This window comes from Arxiozyma heterogenica (genome assembly GCF_036370985.1).
Source record: "Arxiozyma heterogenica strain weizmannii chromosome Unknown scaffold_5, whole genome shotgun sequence".
Lineage (NCBI taxonomy): Eukaryota > Fungi > Ascomycota > Saccharomycetes > Saccharomycetales > Saccharomycetaceae > Arxiozyma > Arxiozyma heterogenica.
In genome coordinates, this window is record NW_027042658.1 from 852561 (window position 1) to 866713 (window position 14153).

Below are 14153 nucleotides of genomic sequence, written 5' to 3' on the forward strand. Positions count from 1 at the left end.
TAACTGTATACAATTATGCGTGAATGTCCTACAATCTACATGGCAAATATAAAATATAGTTCAGTAGAAAAAACAGAGGCAATAGCCTCATCTGTGAGTTTTTCCAGGCACATCGTTTCTCCTCTCTCCCTCTCTCTCTCTTTCTTTCTTTCTCTATTGAAACAAGGGGATCCCTTACATGAGTTATTCTGCCAAGTTTCTTTCTTCTAAGCATATGACGTAATGTAATCAGGAAAAAAGTAAAAGAAAAAAAAAATAGAACACTCCTCCTGTTTTTTTAAAAGTGTTGTTCATACTCTAACAGTATCTCTACCGCTAGCCGTGCAGAGTTATATTTTGTCTTCAGTGTGTATGTCTCCTCTCTGTTGTTCTTCTGTACTCTTCTTTTTTGCTTTGGTAGAGGACGGGGAGGAGGGGGAAAATGGGAGGAGAAGATTGTGATCGTGGCACAAATGTTTCGTGGTAAACGATACTGGTCAAGGGAGGTGAACGAAAAACAAAAATTAGAACGGTAACATAATTTCGGATATTCGATCGATCCATCTGGTATCTATTTTACCGCATAGTATTAATGGTAGTAGTATTGTTCACTTCTTTTTCTTTTTCTTTTTTTTTTTTTTGTTTGTTTGTTTGTTTGATTTTTTTTTTTTTTAACATATTTAATAATGCTATCTCTAGGGGACTATATATATAAACACATACGGCACATATGGGGATTTATAGCCCTCGTTTTAGCATTGTTTAAATGCAAATTAAAAGACTTTATAGATAGTTCAGTAGATACATAAGATACCTAAGTGCATAGATACCCAACAATTTGTATTTCTATAAAGTTTGGGAGTGCCTAAAGAAATAAGAAAAGCGAAAAGCATTCCTTTTTTTGTTTTGTTTTGTTTTAATATATTCTTTTACTAAACGGTGCAATACGTATACATATACATATACATATATATATATATATATATACAAGGTCACTCATTAATTGTTATTTAATTATTCTTTTGTGTTTGTGGGTGTGTGTATACGTTGGTGTGTTGTCGTTTTTGTTTTTCATATTTTTATGTTATAAGAGAAAAAAAATTGAATCGACTAATATTAATAAGCCGGTATTTATTTTTTTTTCTTTGTGAATCAATACATACAAGAATGAATAAGTTAAAATCTATATTTCATATAAATAAGAAAACTGTTAATCAAAGTAATAGTAGTAATAATAGTCATGGGAAATCAATTAAACAAAGTATAATATCTAATAGTAATAGAGAAGGGGTAATTAGTAAGGATGCAAATGATATGGGTGCTCCAACAAGAAGAAAACTAGAACAATTATCATTGACTGATGATAGTAACACTGCAGATATAATTCTTGAAGATAAATATAATGAAATGTTTCGTGAAAATAATGATAACAGTAACGATAATGATAATGATAAACTTCTAACTAGGAAAGTACCTACTGAATGCACATTTAATTCAAATATGTCATTAAGTTCAATTGATTCTGCTTCCTCTGTTACTTCATCTGCATCTGCTTCCTCAGTATCATCTTCTCTATCTTCTTTTAGTAATGAGGGAAGTTATATTCAACTTGGACAAGATAATAGTATAGACTCGCCAGTTTTTACCGAACAAAAAGAATTAATTGGTTATAAATTGATCGCTAAAATCGGTGAAGGTGCATTCTCAAAAGTATTTAAAGGTATAAACTTATCAACTGGAGAAAAAGTAGCTATTAAAGTAATCAGAAAAGAAACATTATCAATGGTAAATGAAGAGACAACTAACATTACCACTACCAACAACAACAATAAAGTAAAAGACCGAGCTAAAAGGAAATCACAGACTAAGTTGGAACAGGTGCTCAAAGAAGTCACTTTACATAAGATGGTCACTTCGTTACAATGTGAAAATATAGTAAGATTTATCGAATTTAAAGAAACTTCTTCATTTTATTATATTGTACAAGAACTATTAACAGGTGGCGAAATATTTAATTCTATCGTTAAGTATACATACTTTAGTGAAGATCTATCGCGTCATGTAATCAAACAACTAGGTAATGCAATTAAAGCATTGCATTCTATAGGTGTGGTACACCGTGATATTAAACCGGAAAATTTGTTGTTTGAACCAATTGAATATATTCCAAGAGATCAACCACGTCTACGTAGATCAGATGATCCATTGACCAAATTGGATGAAGGTGTGTTTCGTCCAAATATCGGTGGTGGGGGTATTGGGATAGTGAAATTAACAGATTTTGGTTTATCAAAACAGATATATCAAACAAACACAAAGACGCCATGTGGTACAGTTGGATACACAGCACCCGAAGTGGTAAGGGATGAAAGATATTCGATGAAAGTGGATATGTGGGGAATTGGTTGTGTTTTATATACTATGCTATGTGGGTTCCCACCATTCTATGACGACAAAATAGACCTATTGACAGAAAAGATATCTAGAGGTGAATATACTTTTTTGCAACCGTGGTGGGATGAAATCAGTGATGGTGCGAAGAATTGTGTAGCTAGATTATTGGAGGTAGATCCAGATAGAAGATATAATATAGACCAATTTTTAAATGATCCGTGGTTAAATAGATATGATACAGAAATTAATGTTGCCAATGCTACTAATATTAGCGGTAAAGGTAGAGGGAAAAGAAATAAAAGCAAGGTACATGAAAAATTCAAGAAAGTACGTGCATTCCAAGAAGATCCATCAATTTTATATTCTCCAGCTGCAGTTGCTATGCGTGATGCTTTTGATATAAGTAATGCTGTGAAACGTAATGACATAGGCACAAATAGAAATAATAATCAGAATAATAAGAGAAAGGGATTATATTCCTTAGATGAAGAATTAGAGATAAGAGATGAGGATGAATTTACAGAAAATAACAATCGTACAAATATGAATTATATTAGTAATAATAATGATGATAATAGCAGTAATAATAATGCATTCAGACATGCAAATGTGTTTGAATTAAATTTAAATACATCTACTATTATTCAACGTAGGCAAAAGAAACAAAGAATGGTCATGTCTAATAATAAAGATAATTATATGAATGGGGATGTCTCGGAAAGGATGCAAGGATGAGCCGCAGGGGTGATGGGGCCCAAAAAAAGAAAAGAGAATAGGATTATTGGGTATGAGAAGGTAAGGAACTATATCTAGTATTTACCTCTCGGTATATCAAAATATTGTTCTACATATGTGTGTAAAAAGATAATAATATATAACTTTTGCAAAATTCAGTATGATTTTTCGGTGTTACTTTTAATAATATACTATAAGATCTATTCATCTTATAATAATACCATGTGTATTATACTTTAATGTATTGTAATGTAAATACTAGAAGTCAATCTCTTGGATGAAATCAAACAAATAACCAAAACAAAAATAAAAGGAAAAGGAAAGGAAAGAGAAAGAAGTTATCTCACAATAAAAAGATAATTGTTCTACTATTCTCTTAGACAATTAAATACTGCAAATATTAAGATCGAAGAAAAATTCTTCCATTGTTGATGATTGGAACGTTAGTTATCAATTTCCATATTTATGCTTACTTCTATCTTTGTATCAGAGTTTGACAGATTATCGTATTATGCTATTATAATGTTTGTTATGGTGGTGGCATGTGACATTTTTATCGTATCTACAATACATACTGAACATCCATACCTCAAAAGTAGTCCACCAAGAAAAGAAAAAACAGAAAAAAGAAAGCACTAACATCCGTACCTTACAGAATGTTATTATTTCTTTTTATGTAAAATTTGTCTTTGTCTTTTTCTTTTACCGATGAGCTATTTTCACGTGTGTTTAGATTTATTGCTTTTTTTTTTTATTTTTTTTTCGTTTCTTTTTTTTTTACTGGCTTCCGTCAATTCTGACTCTCTCTCTCTTTCTCTCTTCATTTTATTTTCTTTTTTATTTCATTTTATCTTATTTTCATCTCTTTGTATTTTCCTTCTATTTATGTTTTCTTTTGTTTCGTTTCTAATGAGAAAAAGAAATACAAATTCAAAAAGAAAAAAAGAAAAGAAAATTTTTTCATTGTAAAAAAAAAAAAAAAAAAAAAAGAAAGAAACAGAAAAAAATTTTCATTCATCATTGATAAAGTCTGCATCATTTTTTTATAAATACTCAAAGCTACTTCAAATCTAAACCATTCGTTTTTACTCTTACTTTTGTCACTTATTTTAGTAGCTAATCTATATGTCTTTTTAACTGTTTCTTCAGATTTGCTTAATTTTGCTTGTATGTTTGGAGAATCTTTTTTACAGCATTTTCTCCAGTTTTGGTTTATTTTCAACCTTCTTTCTGCATAACCCCACCTACTCGACAATCCTCTAAAAGGTCAAGCAAGTTAAGATAAACAATGGCTGACTCTCAAGAATCTTTAAAGGTTTTAGAAGAACTTTTCAAGTCCTTATCTGTCGCTGATGCTGATTCCAGACAATCTGTTGCCGTTGAGATGGCTTCTTTCTTAAACGGTTCTATCATTGAACATGATATCCCAGAAAAGTTCTTTGCTGAATTAAAGGCTGCCGCTAAGGATAAGAAGACTTGTCCAAATGTCTTAGTTGCTATCACCCACATCGCCAATGAAAACAACTTATCTCCATCTGTTGAACCATTCATTGTCGATTTAGTCCCAGGTATCTGTGAAAAGGCTGGTGACAAGGACAAAGAAACTCAAACCTTAGCTGCTGAGTGTTTGATTGCTACTGTCAAGGCTATCAACCCAGTCGCTATCAAGGCTATCTTGCCACACTTAACTGATAGATTGGAAAAGACCAACAAATGGCAAGAAAAGGTTGCTATCTTAGCTGCTATCTCCGCTTTAGTTGATGTTGCTAAGGATCAAGTCGCTTTAAGAATGCCTGAATTAATTCCAGTTCTTTCTGAAGCTATGTGGGATACCAAGAAGGAAGTCAAGGCTGCTGCTACCGCTACCATGACTAAGGCTACTGAAACCGTCGACAATAAGGATATCGAAAGATTCATCCCAGAATTGATTGGTTGTATTGCTGATCCAAAGATGGTTCCAGAAACTGTGCACTTACTAGGTGCTACTACTTTCGTTGCCGAAGTTACCCCAGCTACTCTTTCCATCATGGTCCCATTATTATCTAGAGGTTTGAACGAAAGAGAAACCGCTATCAAGCGTAAGTCTGCTGTTATTATCGACAACATGTGTAAGTTAGTCGAAGACCCACAAGTCGTCGCTCCTTTCTTAGGTAAATTATTACCAGGTTTAAAGAATAACTTCTCTACTATTGCTGATCCAGAAGCTAGAGAAGTCACTTTAAGAGGTTTGAAAACTTTGAGAAGAGTTGGTAACGTTGGTGAAAACGATGAATTACCAGAAATCTCTCACGCTGGTGACGTTGAAACCACTTACGCTTTATTAAAGGATTTGTTAAAGGACGAAAAGGTTGCTCCAAGATTCGACATCTACGTCAAGTACATTGCTGCTATGGCTGCTGACTTAATTGACGAAAGAGTCATTGACCAATCTACTTGGTTCACTCAAATTACCAACTACATGACTGTTTTCTTACACGAAAGAAAGGCTAAGGAAATCTTAGATGAATACAGAAAGAGAGCTGTTGACAACATTCCAGTTGGTCCATCCTTTGATGATGAAGAAGATGAAGGTGAAGATTTATGTAATTGTGAATTCTCTTTAGCTTATGGTGCCAAGATCTTGTTGAACAAGACTCAATTGAGATTAAAGAGAGGTAGAAGATACGGTTTATGTGGTCCAAACGGTGCTGGTAAGTCTACTTTAATGAGAGCCATTGCCAACGGTCAAGTTGATGGTTTCCCATCTCAAGAGGAATGTAGAACTGTCTACGTCGAACACGATATCGATGGTACCAAGGCTGACACCCCAGTCGTTGATTTCGTTTACGAAGGTGATGTCGGTACTAAGGAAGCTATTACTGCTAAGTTAAAGGAATTCGGTTTCTCCGATGAAATGATCCAAATGCCAATTCAATCCTTATCTGGTGGTTGGAAGATGAAATTAGCTTTAGCTAGAGCTGTCTTAAAGAACGCTGATATCTTATTATTAGATGAACCAACCAACCATTTGGATACTGTTAATGTTGCTTGGTTAGTTGACTACTTAAACAACTGTGGTATCACTTCTATCACTGTTTCTCACGACTCTGGTTTCTTAGACAAGGTCTGTCAATACATTATCCACTACGAAGGTTTGAAATTAAGAAAATACAAGGGTAACTTATCTGAATTAGTCAAGAGAGTTCCATCTGCTAAGTCCTACTACGAATTAGGTGCTTCTGACTTAGAATTCAAATTCCCAGAACCAGGTTACTTGGAAGGTGTTAAGACCAAGCAAAAGGCTATTGTTAAGGTTACCAACATGATGTTCCAATACCCAGGTACTTCTAAACCACAAATTTCTGACATTAACTTCCAATGTTCCTTATCTTCAAGAATTGCTGTTATTGGTCCAAACGGTGCTGGTAAGTCCACTTTGATTAACGTCTTAACTGGTGAATTATTGCCAACTGCTGGTGAAGTTTACACTCACGAAAACTGTAGAATTGCTTACATTAAGCAACACGCTTTCGCCCACATTGAAGCTCACTTAGACAAGACCCCATCCGAATATATCCAATGGAGATTCCAAACTGGTGAAGATAGAGAAACCATGGACAGAGCTAACAGACAAATCAACGAAAACGATGCTGAAGCTATGAACAAGATCTTCAAGATTGAAGGTACTCCAAGAAGAATTGCTGGTATCCATGCTAGACGTAAGTTCAAGAACACCTACGAATACGAATGTTCTTTCTTATTAGGTGAAAACATTGGTATGAAGTCTGAAAGATGGGTTCCAATGATGTCTGTTGACAACGCTTGGTTACCAAGAGGTGAATTAATTGAATCTCACTCCAAGATGGTTGCTGAAGTTGATATGAAGGAAGCTTTAGCTTCTGGTCAATTCAGACCATTAACCAGAAAGGAAATTGAAGAACACTGTGCCATGTTAGGTTTAGATGCTGAATTAGTTTCCCACTCTAGAATTAGAGGTTTATCTGGTGGTCAAAAAGTTAAGTTAGTCTTAGCTGCTTGTACATGGCAAAGACCACACTTAATCGTCTTAGATGAACCAACCAACTATTTGGACAGAGACTCTTTAGGTGCTTTATCTAAGGCTTTGAAGGCTTTCGAAGGTGGTGTTATTATTATCACTCACTCTGCTGAATTCACCAAGGACTTAACTGATGAAGTTTGGGCTGTTAAGGACGGTAAGATGACTCCATCTGGTCACAACTGGGTCACTGGTCAAGGTTCTGGTCCAAGAATCGAAAAGAAGGAAGACGATGAAGAAAAATTCGATGCTATGGGTAACAAGATCTCTGGTGGTAAGAAGAAGAAGAAGTTGACCTCTTCTGAATTAAGAAAGAAGAAGAAGGAAAGAATGAGAAAGAAGAAGGAATTAGGTGATGCTTACATTTCTTCCGACGAAGATGATTTTTAAAAAGTTTTTAAAGATTAACGAGGAGGAAAGTTGGCCATGATATGTGATTAAAAGACATGTTTGGTTTATTTTTTTTTTTTTTTAGGTTTTCTAATTCGTTTTTTTTCTTTTATTTTTATTAGTCATTTTGTTAATGTCATATGTTAGATTTATTTATTCCTTTTTCATTTGTCATCATTATAATTAAACCCTCGACTTAATGTTTATTTAATTTATATTTTATCAGTGAGTTTTTTTCTGTATATTTTTTTTTGTACTATTTGTTACTCTATAGATTCAAAATACAGTTGATTATCTTTTTTAAATTAGTTATTTTTAAGCATGATTTATATCTATATACAATGTATCGGGATATACAGACAAACTGATCCCGTCGTAAATAATAAATAATTGTGTTTATGCTACTACTATTTTTAATCTTCTTTTTTTAAATGGAAAAAATATCACAAAAAAAAGAAAATAAAAAACGAAAAAAAAAAAAAAAATTACAACGAGTAGAAATAATTTTGACTTTTGTTAAATCAACAGAGGAAAAAAATTTTTTGATGAATGATTAATGGTAATATTATAATACACTGAACAAAAATTATAGAAACCAAATTTAAGTAAAGAGAGAGAGAGAGAGAGAGAGAATCGATCTAATTGTTTTATTGAGTGACAAAAGAAACAAAAAAAAAAAAAGAAGATCAATAGAAAATAATAGATACAAATATGAGAATAAACACAGTTGTTACCTATGGTGCAGTGATTTTATCATGGAATAAAGGCCTGGTCAATTCCATGTCTATTGAAAACGAGCTAAGAGATCCACATATCAATATTGATTCAGAGAAGCCACCAGAAGGAAAGTCTTGGGAAGAATGGCATATGGCACAAGAACATCAGTTGGAGACTTATACGCCGGAACAATTTTTTGCTTTGCATGATATAAAGAAAAAGGGGTACTTAGACGCCAATGATATTTTATCTCTTTATGGTTTGGATAGAAGTGAGGTGGTTGGTAAAGGTGATGGTATGGGTCAACATGACGAAAGTGAAAAGATTGATGAGGGGATGGGGACAAGAGTTGTGAATTTAATAATGAGGTTATTGGATGTGGATGATGATTCGAAGATCTGGAAGTCTGAATATTTAGATTTTGCCAGGCACGGCAACAAGTTCCCAGATTTAGGAGTTGGTGTTGGCCATCATTCAGATTTTGAACTGGAATATGAGATCCATCACTGGAACATGTATCATAAGGATTCAGATCCCGAGGTGAAGATTGTACACAAGGAGGATGTAGAGCATGAACTACTACATCATGAACATGAAATTGAACATGAGGAGAAGATTCAAAGAGGTGCATCCCGTGCCACAGTTATTACAGATGATGAATTAGAATCACGCATTAACGTTGAAAATATCCCGGCCAATTTCAAAAATGGTTTCTTTTAACAGAAAAAAGAAAACAGCCAAATTAAAAAGGACACATTATAATTAACTACAAATACAAATACATGCATTATATATTTATATACATGTATATAATGTTTTTACAGAGTTCATCATCAAAAAAAAAAAAAAAAAGGAAAAAAAGAAAAGAAAAGAAAAGAGAGAAAAGATGGTTATTCTTTATATGAACAATATGTAAATACCATCATAATTCTAATTTTAGAAAGTTAAACTATAAGGAATTCTGGAATCCTTTTTCTGTTGCTTTTTTTCTTTACTGTCATTCATCAATCCGTTTCATAGCTTTATATTAAAATCAAGTTGTGATAAAGAGAGGTTTCAAATTAGAAGATTGCATTAGAAGAGGGGGATAAATATGTATGTGTATATATGTATACGTTATGCATGAACCATTCTTCCACAGTTATTATGTATATATAACTCATTTTTGCGATTTGGTGGGCAGCGGAGGTTGGCGGAAAGGAAGAAAACAATAAGGAGGCTGTTGTTATATATGATAAATAAAACTAAAACAGACAAGATTACCCAACCGGGACGCACATCTTCCTAATTTGGAGTATGTCTCCTTTTCGGGTAACACTCAGAGAGTAATATGCATAGGAAAATAGAAACTCCGTTTATCCGAGAAGCTGGTCGCCCTACAACCAAAAAAAATAGAGAATAAACAAAGGCTCTGTCTATTCTGTTTTTTATTTTTTTTTTTTTCTTTTGATGGGCATCCGCACAGCCCGGGATAAGGGAGAACAACAGAAATATTACAACTAAACTCGTTGTCTGCGAAATGTCGCCAAGCACACCACCAGAAACAAGAAACAAGAAACCATCTTTATGTAACAACTGCAAAAGACAACGCATACTGCCTAGTAAATCGTTCTTCCTGTTTGTTTAAAGGCATCTGGATGTTGTTGTTTGTTCTATTAGAAAAATCAGAAAAAGAAAAGATAAAAATAAGAATGAAAATAAAAATAAAAATAGTGTAGTCTACTTTCTAACAATCAATCATGCATGATTTGATTTGATTTGATTTGCTGTTCGCCCCGTTTAATTTTAAATAAATTTATGCGGTATGGTAATCAGAATTCATCCATCATGAAATGAAAAAGTTTCAGGCTACTTATGAATTATGTTATTCATATACATCCATATCCATATATATATATGTATTTCAAAGTGATTTCACTATATTGAATGGCAACTACTTGCAAGGTTTCCCCCTTGATCTTGATATACTTAGAACATTTTTCAAATAGTCTCTAGATTTTACTCTGACCCTTGTATGCTATATATTAAATTTTGAATTGCCAAAGGAAGTACTACCAAATAGTGTGTTATTGTAATCTGGAATAGAAAAAAAAAACTTTCTCCTACCCTCATAAAGACATTTAGAGCAATAATAATACCATTATCATGACTGCAAACAAGATTAAAGTTAAGACACCAATCGTGGAAATGGATGGTGATGAACAGACAAGAATCATCTGGCATTTAATTAGAGAAAAACTGATCTTGCCCTTCTTAGATGTTGATCTGAAGTATTACGATCTGTCTATCCAATATAGAGATGAAACCAGGGACCAAGTCACTATAGATTCCGCTAACGCCACTTTGAAATATGGGGTGGCCGTCAAATGTGCCACTATTACCCCTGATGAAGCCCGTGTTAAGGAATTTAATTTGCAGGAAATGTGGAAATCACCAAATGGTACAATAAGAAACATCCTTGGTGGTACTGTATTTAGAGAACCAATTGTGATTCCAAGGATTCCCAGGTTGGTTCCACAATGGGAGAAACCAATTATTATTGGTAGGCATGCCTTTGGTGATCAGTATAGGGCCACCGATACCGTCATTCCAAGCGGTGGGCGCTTGAAGTTGGTCTTTGAACCAGATTCTGTTGATAATGGAAACTCTCTCAGTTCCAACAGTGAGAAGATTGTCCTAAATGTATTCCATTATCCAAGAGATGGCGGTGTGGCTATGGTAATGTACAACACAAAGGAATCAATTCAAGGTTTTGCAAGGGCATCTTTCGAATTGGCTATTGAAAGAAAAATGCCGCTGTATTCGACTACCAAAAACACTATCTTAAAGAAATATGATGGAATGTTCAAAGATATCTTCGAATCTATGTATGAAAAGGAGTATAAGGCAAAATTCGAGGAGTTGAGTATTTGGTATGAACATAGACTTATTGATGATATGGTGGCTCAAATGTTGAAATCTCATGGCGGGTTTATTATTGCTATGAAAAACTATGATGGTGACGTTCAATCTGACATTGTGGCACAGGGTTTTGGCTCTCTAGGCTTAATGACCTCGGTCCTTGTTTCTGCTGATGGTAAGACTTTTGAATCAGAAGCAGCTCATGGGACTGTCACTAGACACTATAGACAACACCAGCAGGGCAAAGAAACTTCGACAAATTCTATTGCCTCTATCTTCGCATGGACTCGTGGCATTATACAAAGAGGTAAGTTGGATGAGACCCCTGAGGTAGTCAAGTTCGGCCAACTCTTAGAAAGTGCTACTATCGGTACAGTTCAAGAAGATGGAATCATGACAAAGGATTTGGCTCTTATTTTAGGAAAGACCGATAGATCAAGTTATGCGACTACAGAAGAATTTATTGATGCCGTGGAAAGTAGATTAATCAAAGATTTTGAGAAAGCATTCTAAATAAGGTAACATAGAAAGTATCCTTTTTTTATATAAGGTCACAAAAGAATCTCTTGTGATAATATTCTTTATTTTTGTCCCGTTTATATCTACCACATGTATTTGTAAACATATGTATATGCTTTTAAGACTATGTCTATTCTAAAAGTCAAATATACTTAAGTTCGTTTTTTTTTTTTCTTATTTTCTTTTTTATTTCTATAATATTAAGCATTTTCAATAATAGGTAACATTCTTCTATGTATGTTGTTTATAGATCAAAGTGATCGTTGTCTCTACCACTTCAGTTGCAAAGTCTACCTTATTATATATAGATCTACCAAAGTTTACCCGGTATAGTCTCGATTTTTTTTTTGTTTTTGCCTTGTTTTTGTTTTTTGTTTTTTGTTTTTTGTTTTTTGTTTTTTGTTTTTTTCTTTTTCTTTTTCTTTTTCTTTTTTTTGGTTATAGTGAAAAATTTTCTTTGATGAAGAGGAAACAAAGAAAATAGCTAATGATTAATGAAAAGGAATCTGTAAATAAATTTTAGATGTATTGAAGAGAAGAATATTATTAAGACATCATTTGACATAGCTGGACCATCTTCTGTAGGGGGTGGAAAGAAACTTTTTAGCATTTAATATCCCATTACCATCAAAAAGAATAAATAATATAGAATTTTTTTTTCTGTTTATTAAATACAGGATAAAATAAATCATTAATATTATTACTGCAATGTCTAAAGGTGATTTTGTTATTAAACCAGAAGATACTGGTGCTTCTGTTGACACCTCAGAGTGGCCATTATTATTGAAAAACTATGATAAGTTATTAGTTAGAAGTGGTCATTACACTCCAATTCCATGTGGTTCTTCTCCATTGAAAAGAGATTTGAAATCCTATATTAGTTCTGGTGTTATCAATTTAGACAAACCATCTAACCCATCTTCCCATGAAGTTGTTGCTTGGATTAAGCGTATCTTACGTTGTGAAAAGACCGGTCACTCTGGTACTTTGGATCCAAAGGTTACCGGTTGTTTAATTGTTTGTATCGATAGAGCCACAAGATTAGTTAAATCTCAACAGGGTGCAGGTAAGGAATATGTGTGTATTGTTAGATTGCATGATGCTCTAAAGGATGAAAAGGATTTAGGCCGTGCTATTGAAACTTTAACTGGTGCCTTATTTCAAAGACCTCCTTTGATTTCTGCAGTTAAGCGTCAATTGCGTGTTCGTACAATTTATGATTCTAAATTAATTGAATTCGATAATAAGAGAAACTTAGGTGTTTTCTGGGCTTCTTGTGAAGCCGGTACATATATGCGTACATTATGTGTTCATTTGGGTATGTTATTAGGTGTCGGTGGTCATATGCAAGAATTACGTCGTGTCAGATCTGGTGCTTTAAGTGAAAACGATAATATGGTCACTTTACATGATGTTTTAGATGCCCAATGGGTCTATGATAACACTAGAGACGAATCATATTTAAGAAAAATTATTTCTCCATTAGAAACTCTTTTAGTTGGTTATAAGAGAATTGTTGTTAAGGACTCTGCTGTAAATGCTGTCTGTTACGGTGCAAAATTAATGATTCCAGGTCTTTTACGTTATGAAGAAGGCATTGAATTGTACGATGAAGTTGTTTTAATTACTACTAAAGGTGAAGCTATTGCTGTCGCTATCGCACAGATGTCCACTGTTGACTTAGCTACATGTGATCACGGTGTTGTTGCTACAGTAAAGAGATGTATTATGGAAAGAGATCTATACCCAAGAAGATGGGGTCTTGGTCCAATTGCCCAAAAGAAAAAACAATTGAAAGCAGATGGTAAATTAGATAAGTTTGGTCGTGTTAATGAAAATACTCCAGAAGATTGGAAGAAATCCTATGTTTCTTTGGAAAAACCGGTAGAAGGTGACTCTACTGCTTCTCCATCTTCCTCCAATGAAGTTCAAAATGAAGCCAAGGAATCTAAGCCTTTAATTAAAGAAGTCGAAACTAAGGATGATAAAGAAAAGGAAGAAGACAAGAAGAAAGAAAAGAAGGAGAAGAAGGAGAAGAAGGAAAAGAAGGAAAAGAAAGATAAGAAGGAAAAGAAGGATAAAAAGAGAAAGGCTGAAGATGAAGCTGAAGATAAGAAGAAAAAGAAGTCTAAGAAATAATTTTAATTATGGTTTTCTTTATACTTTGTTTTGTCATAACATAATTATTTGTATATTTGTATTTTAGGTAAATTGTATAATGAAGCAAAATGAAAAGAAGTAAGGAATAAATCGTTTTTTATTTTGTTTTGCTCATTAATAAAATGATAACAGATGTGATTTCTAAATAGCATTCTGTATAGTATATTAAAAAAAGAGACATTCTATTTGAATAAAATAATTGAGCTAGAAATATTTAAGGAAATAATTGTTTTATCTTCTTATTATCGGTGGAAATGTGATTCTTTCTATGTATTGATATTAAATGTTCTGACGTGTAATCTAAATTAACCCATATTGTCTC

At 33.4% G+C, this 14153-nt stretch overlaps 5 protein-coding genes across 5 annotated transcripts; all 5 read left to right on the top strand.

The window, feature by feature from the left end:
* Positions 1-1146: 1146 nt before the first annotated feature.
* On the top strand, positions 1147-3108 carry RCK2 (serine/threonine protein kinase RCK2; the record flags this gene model as incomplete). Its single annotated transcript, XM_064860693.1, has 1 exon — positions 1147-3108. The coding sequence occupies one exon, from the start codon at positions 1147-1149 to the stop codon at positions 3106-3108; it is 1962 nt and encodes a 653-aa protein (XP_064717710.1).
* Positions 3109-4396: 1288 nt separating this feature from the next.
* On the top strand, positions 4397-7534 carry YEF3 (translation elongation factor EF-3; the record flags this gene model as incomplete). Its single annotated transcript, XM_064860694.1, has 1 exon — positions 4397-7534. The coding sequence occupies one exon, from the start codon at positions 4397-4399 to the stop codon at positions 7532-7534; it is 3138 nt and encodes a 1045-aa protein (XP_064717711.1).
* Positions 7535-8245: 711 nt separating this feature from the next.
* On the top strand, positions 8246-8971 carry SSP120 (nucleobindin SSP120; the record flags this gene model as incomplete). The annotated part of the gene is made up of 1 exon (XM_064860695.1): positions 8246-8971. The coding sequence occupies one exon, from the start codon at positions 8246-8248 to the stop codon at positions 8969-8971; it is 726 nt and encodes a 241-aa protein (XP_064717712.1).
* A 1425-nt stretch (positions 8972-10396) lies between these two features.
* On the top strand, positions 10397-11665 carry IDP2 (isocitrate dehydrogenase (NADP(+)) IDP2; the record flags this gene model as incomplete). The annotated part of the gene is made up of 1 exon (XM_064860696.1): positions 10397-11665. One exon carries the CDS (start codon positions 10397-10399, stop codon positions 11663-11665), a length of 1269 nt encoding a protein of 422 aa, XP_064717713.1.
* Positions 11666-12379: 714 nt separating this feature from the next.
* Positions 12380-13810, top strand: CBF5 (pseudouridine synthase CBF5; the record flags this gene model as incomplete). The annotated part of the gene is made up of 1 exon (XM_064860697.1): positions 12380-13810. One exon carries the CDS (start codon positions 12380-12382, stop codon positions 13808-13810), a length of 1431 nt encoding a protein of 476 aa, XP_064717714.1.
* Positions 13811-14153: the final 343 nt, after the last annotated feature.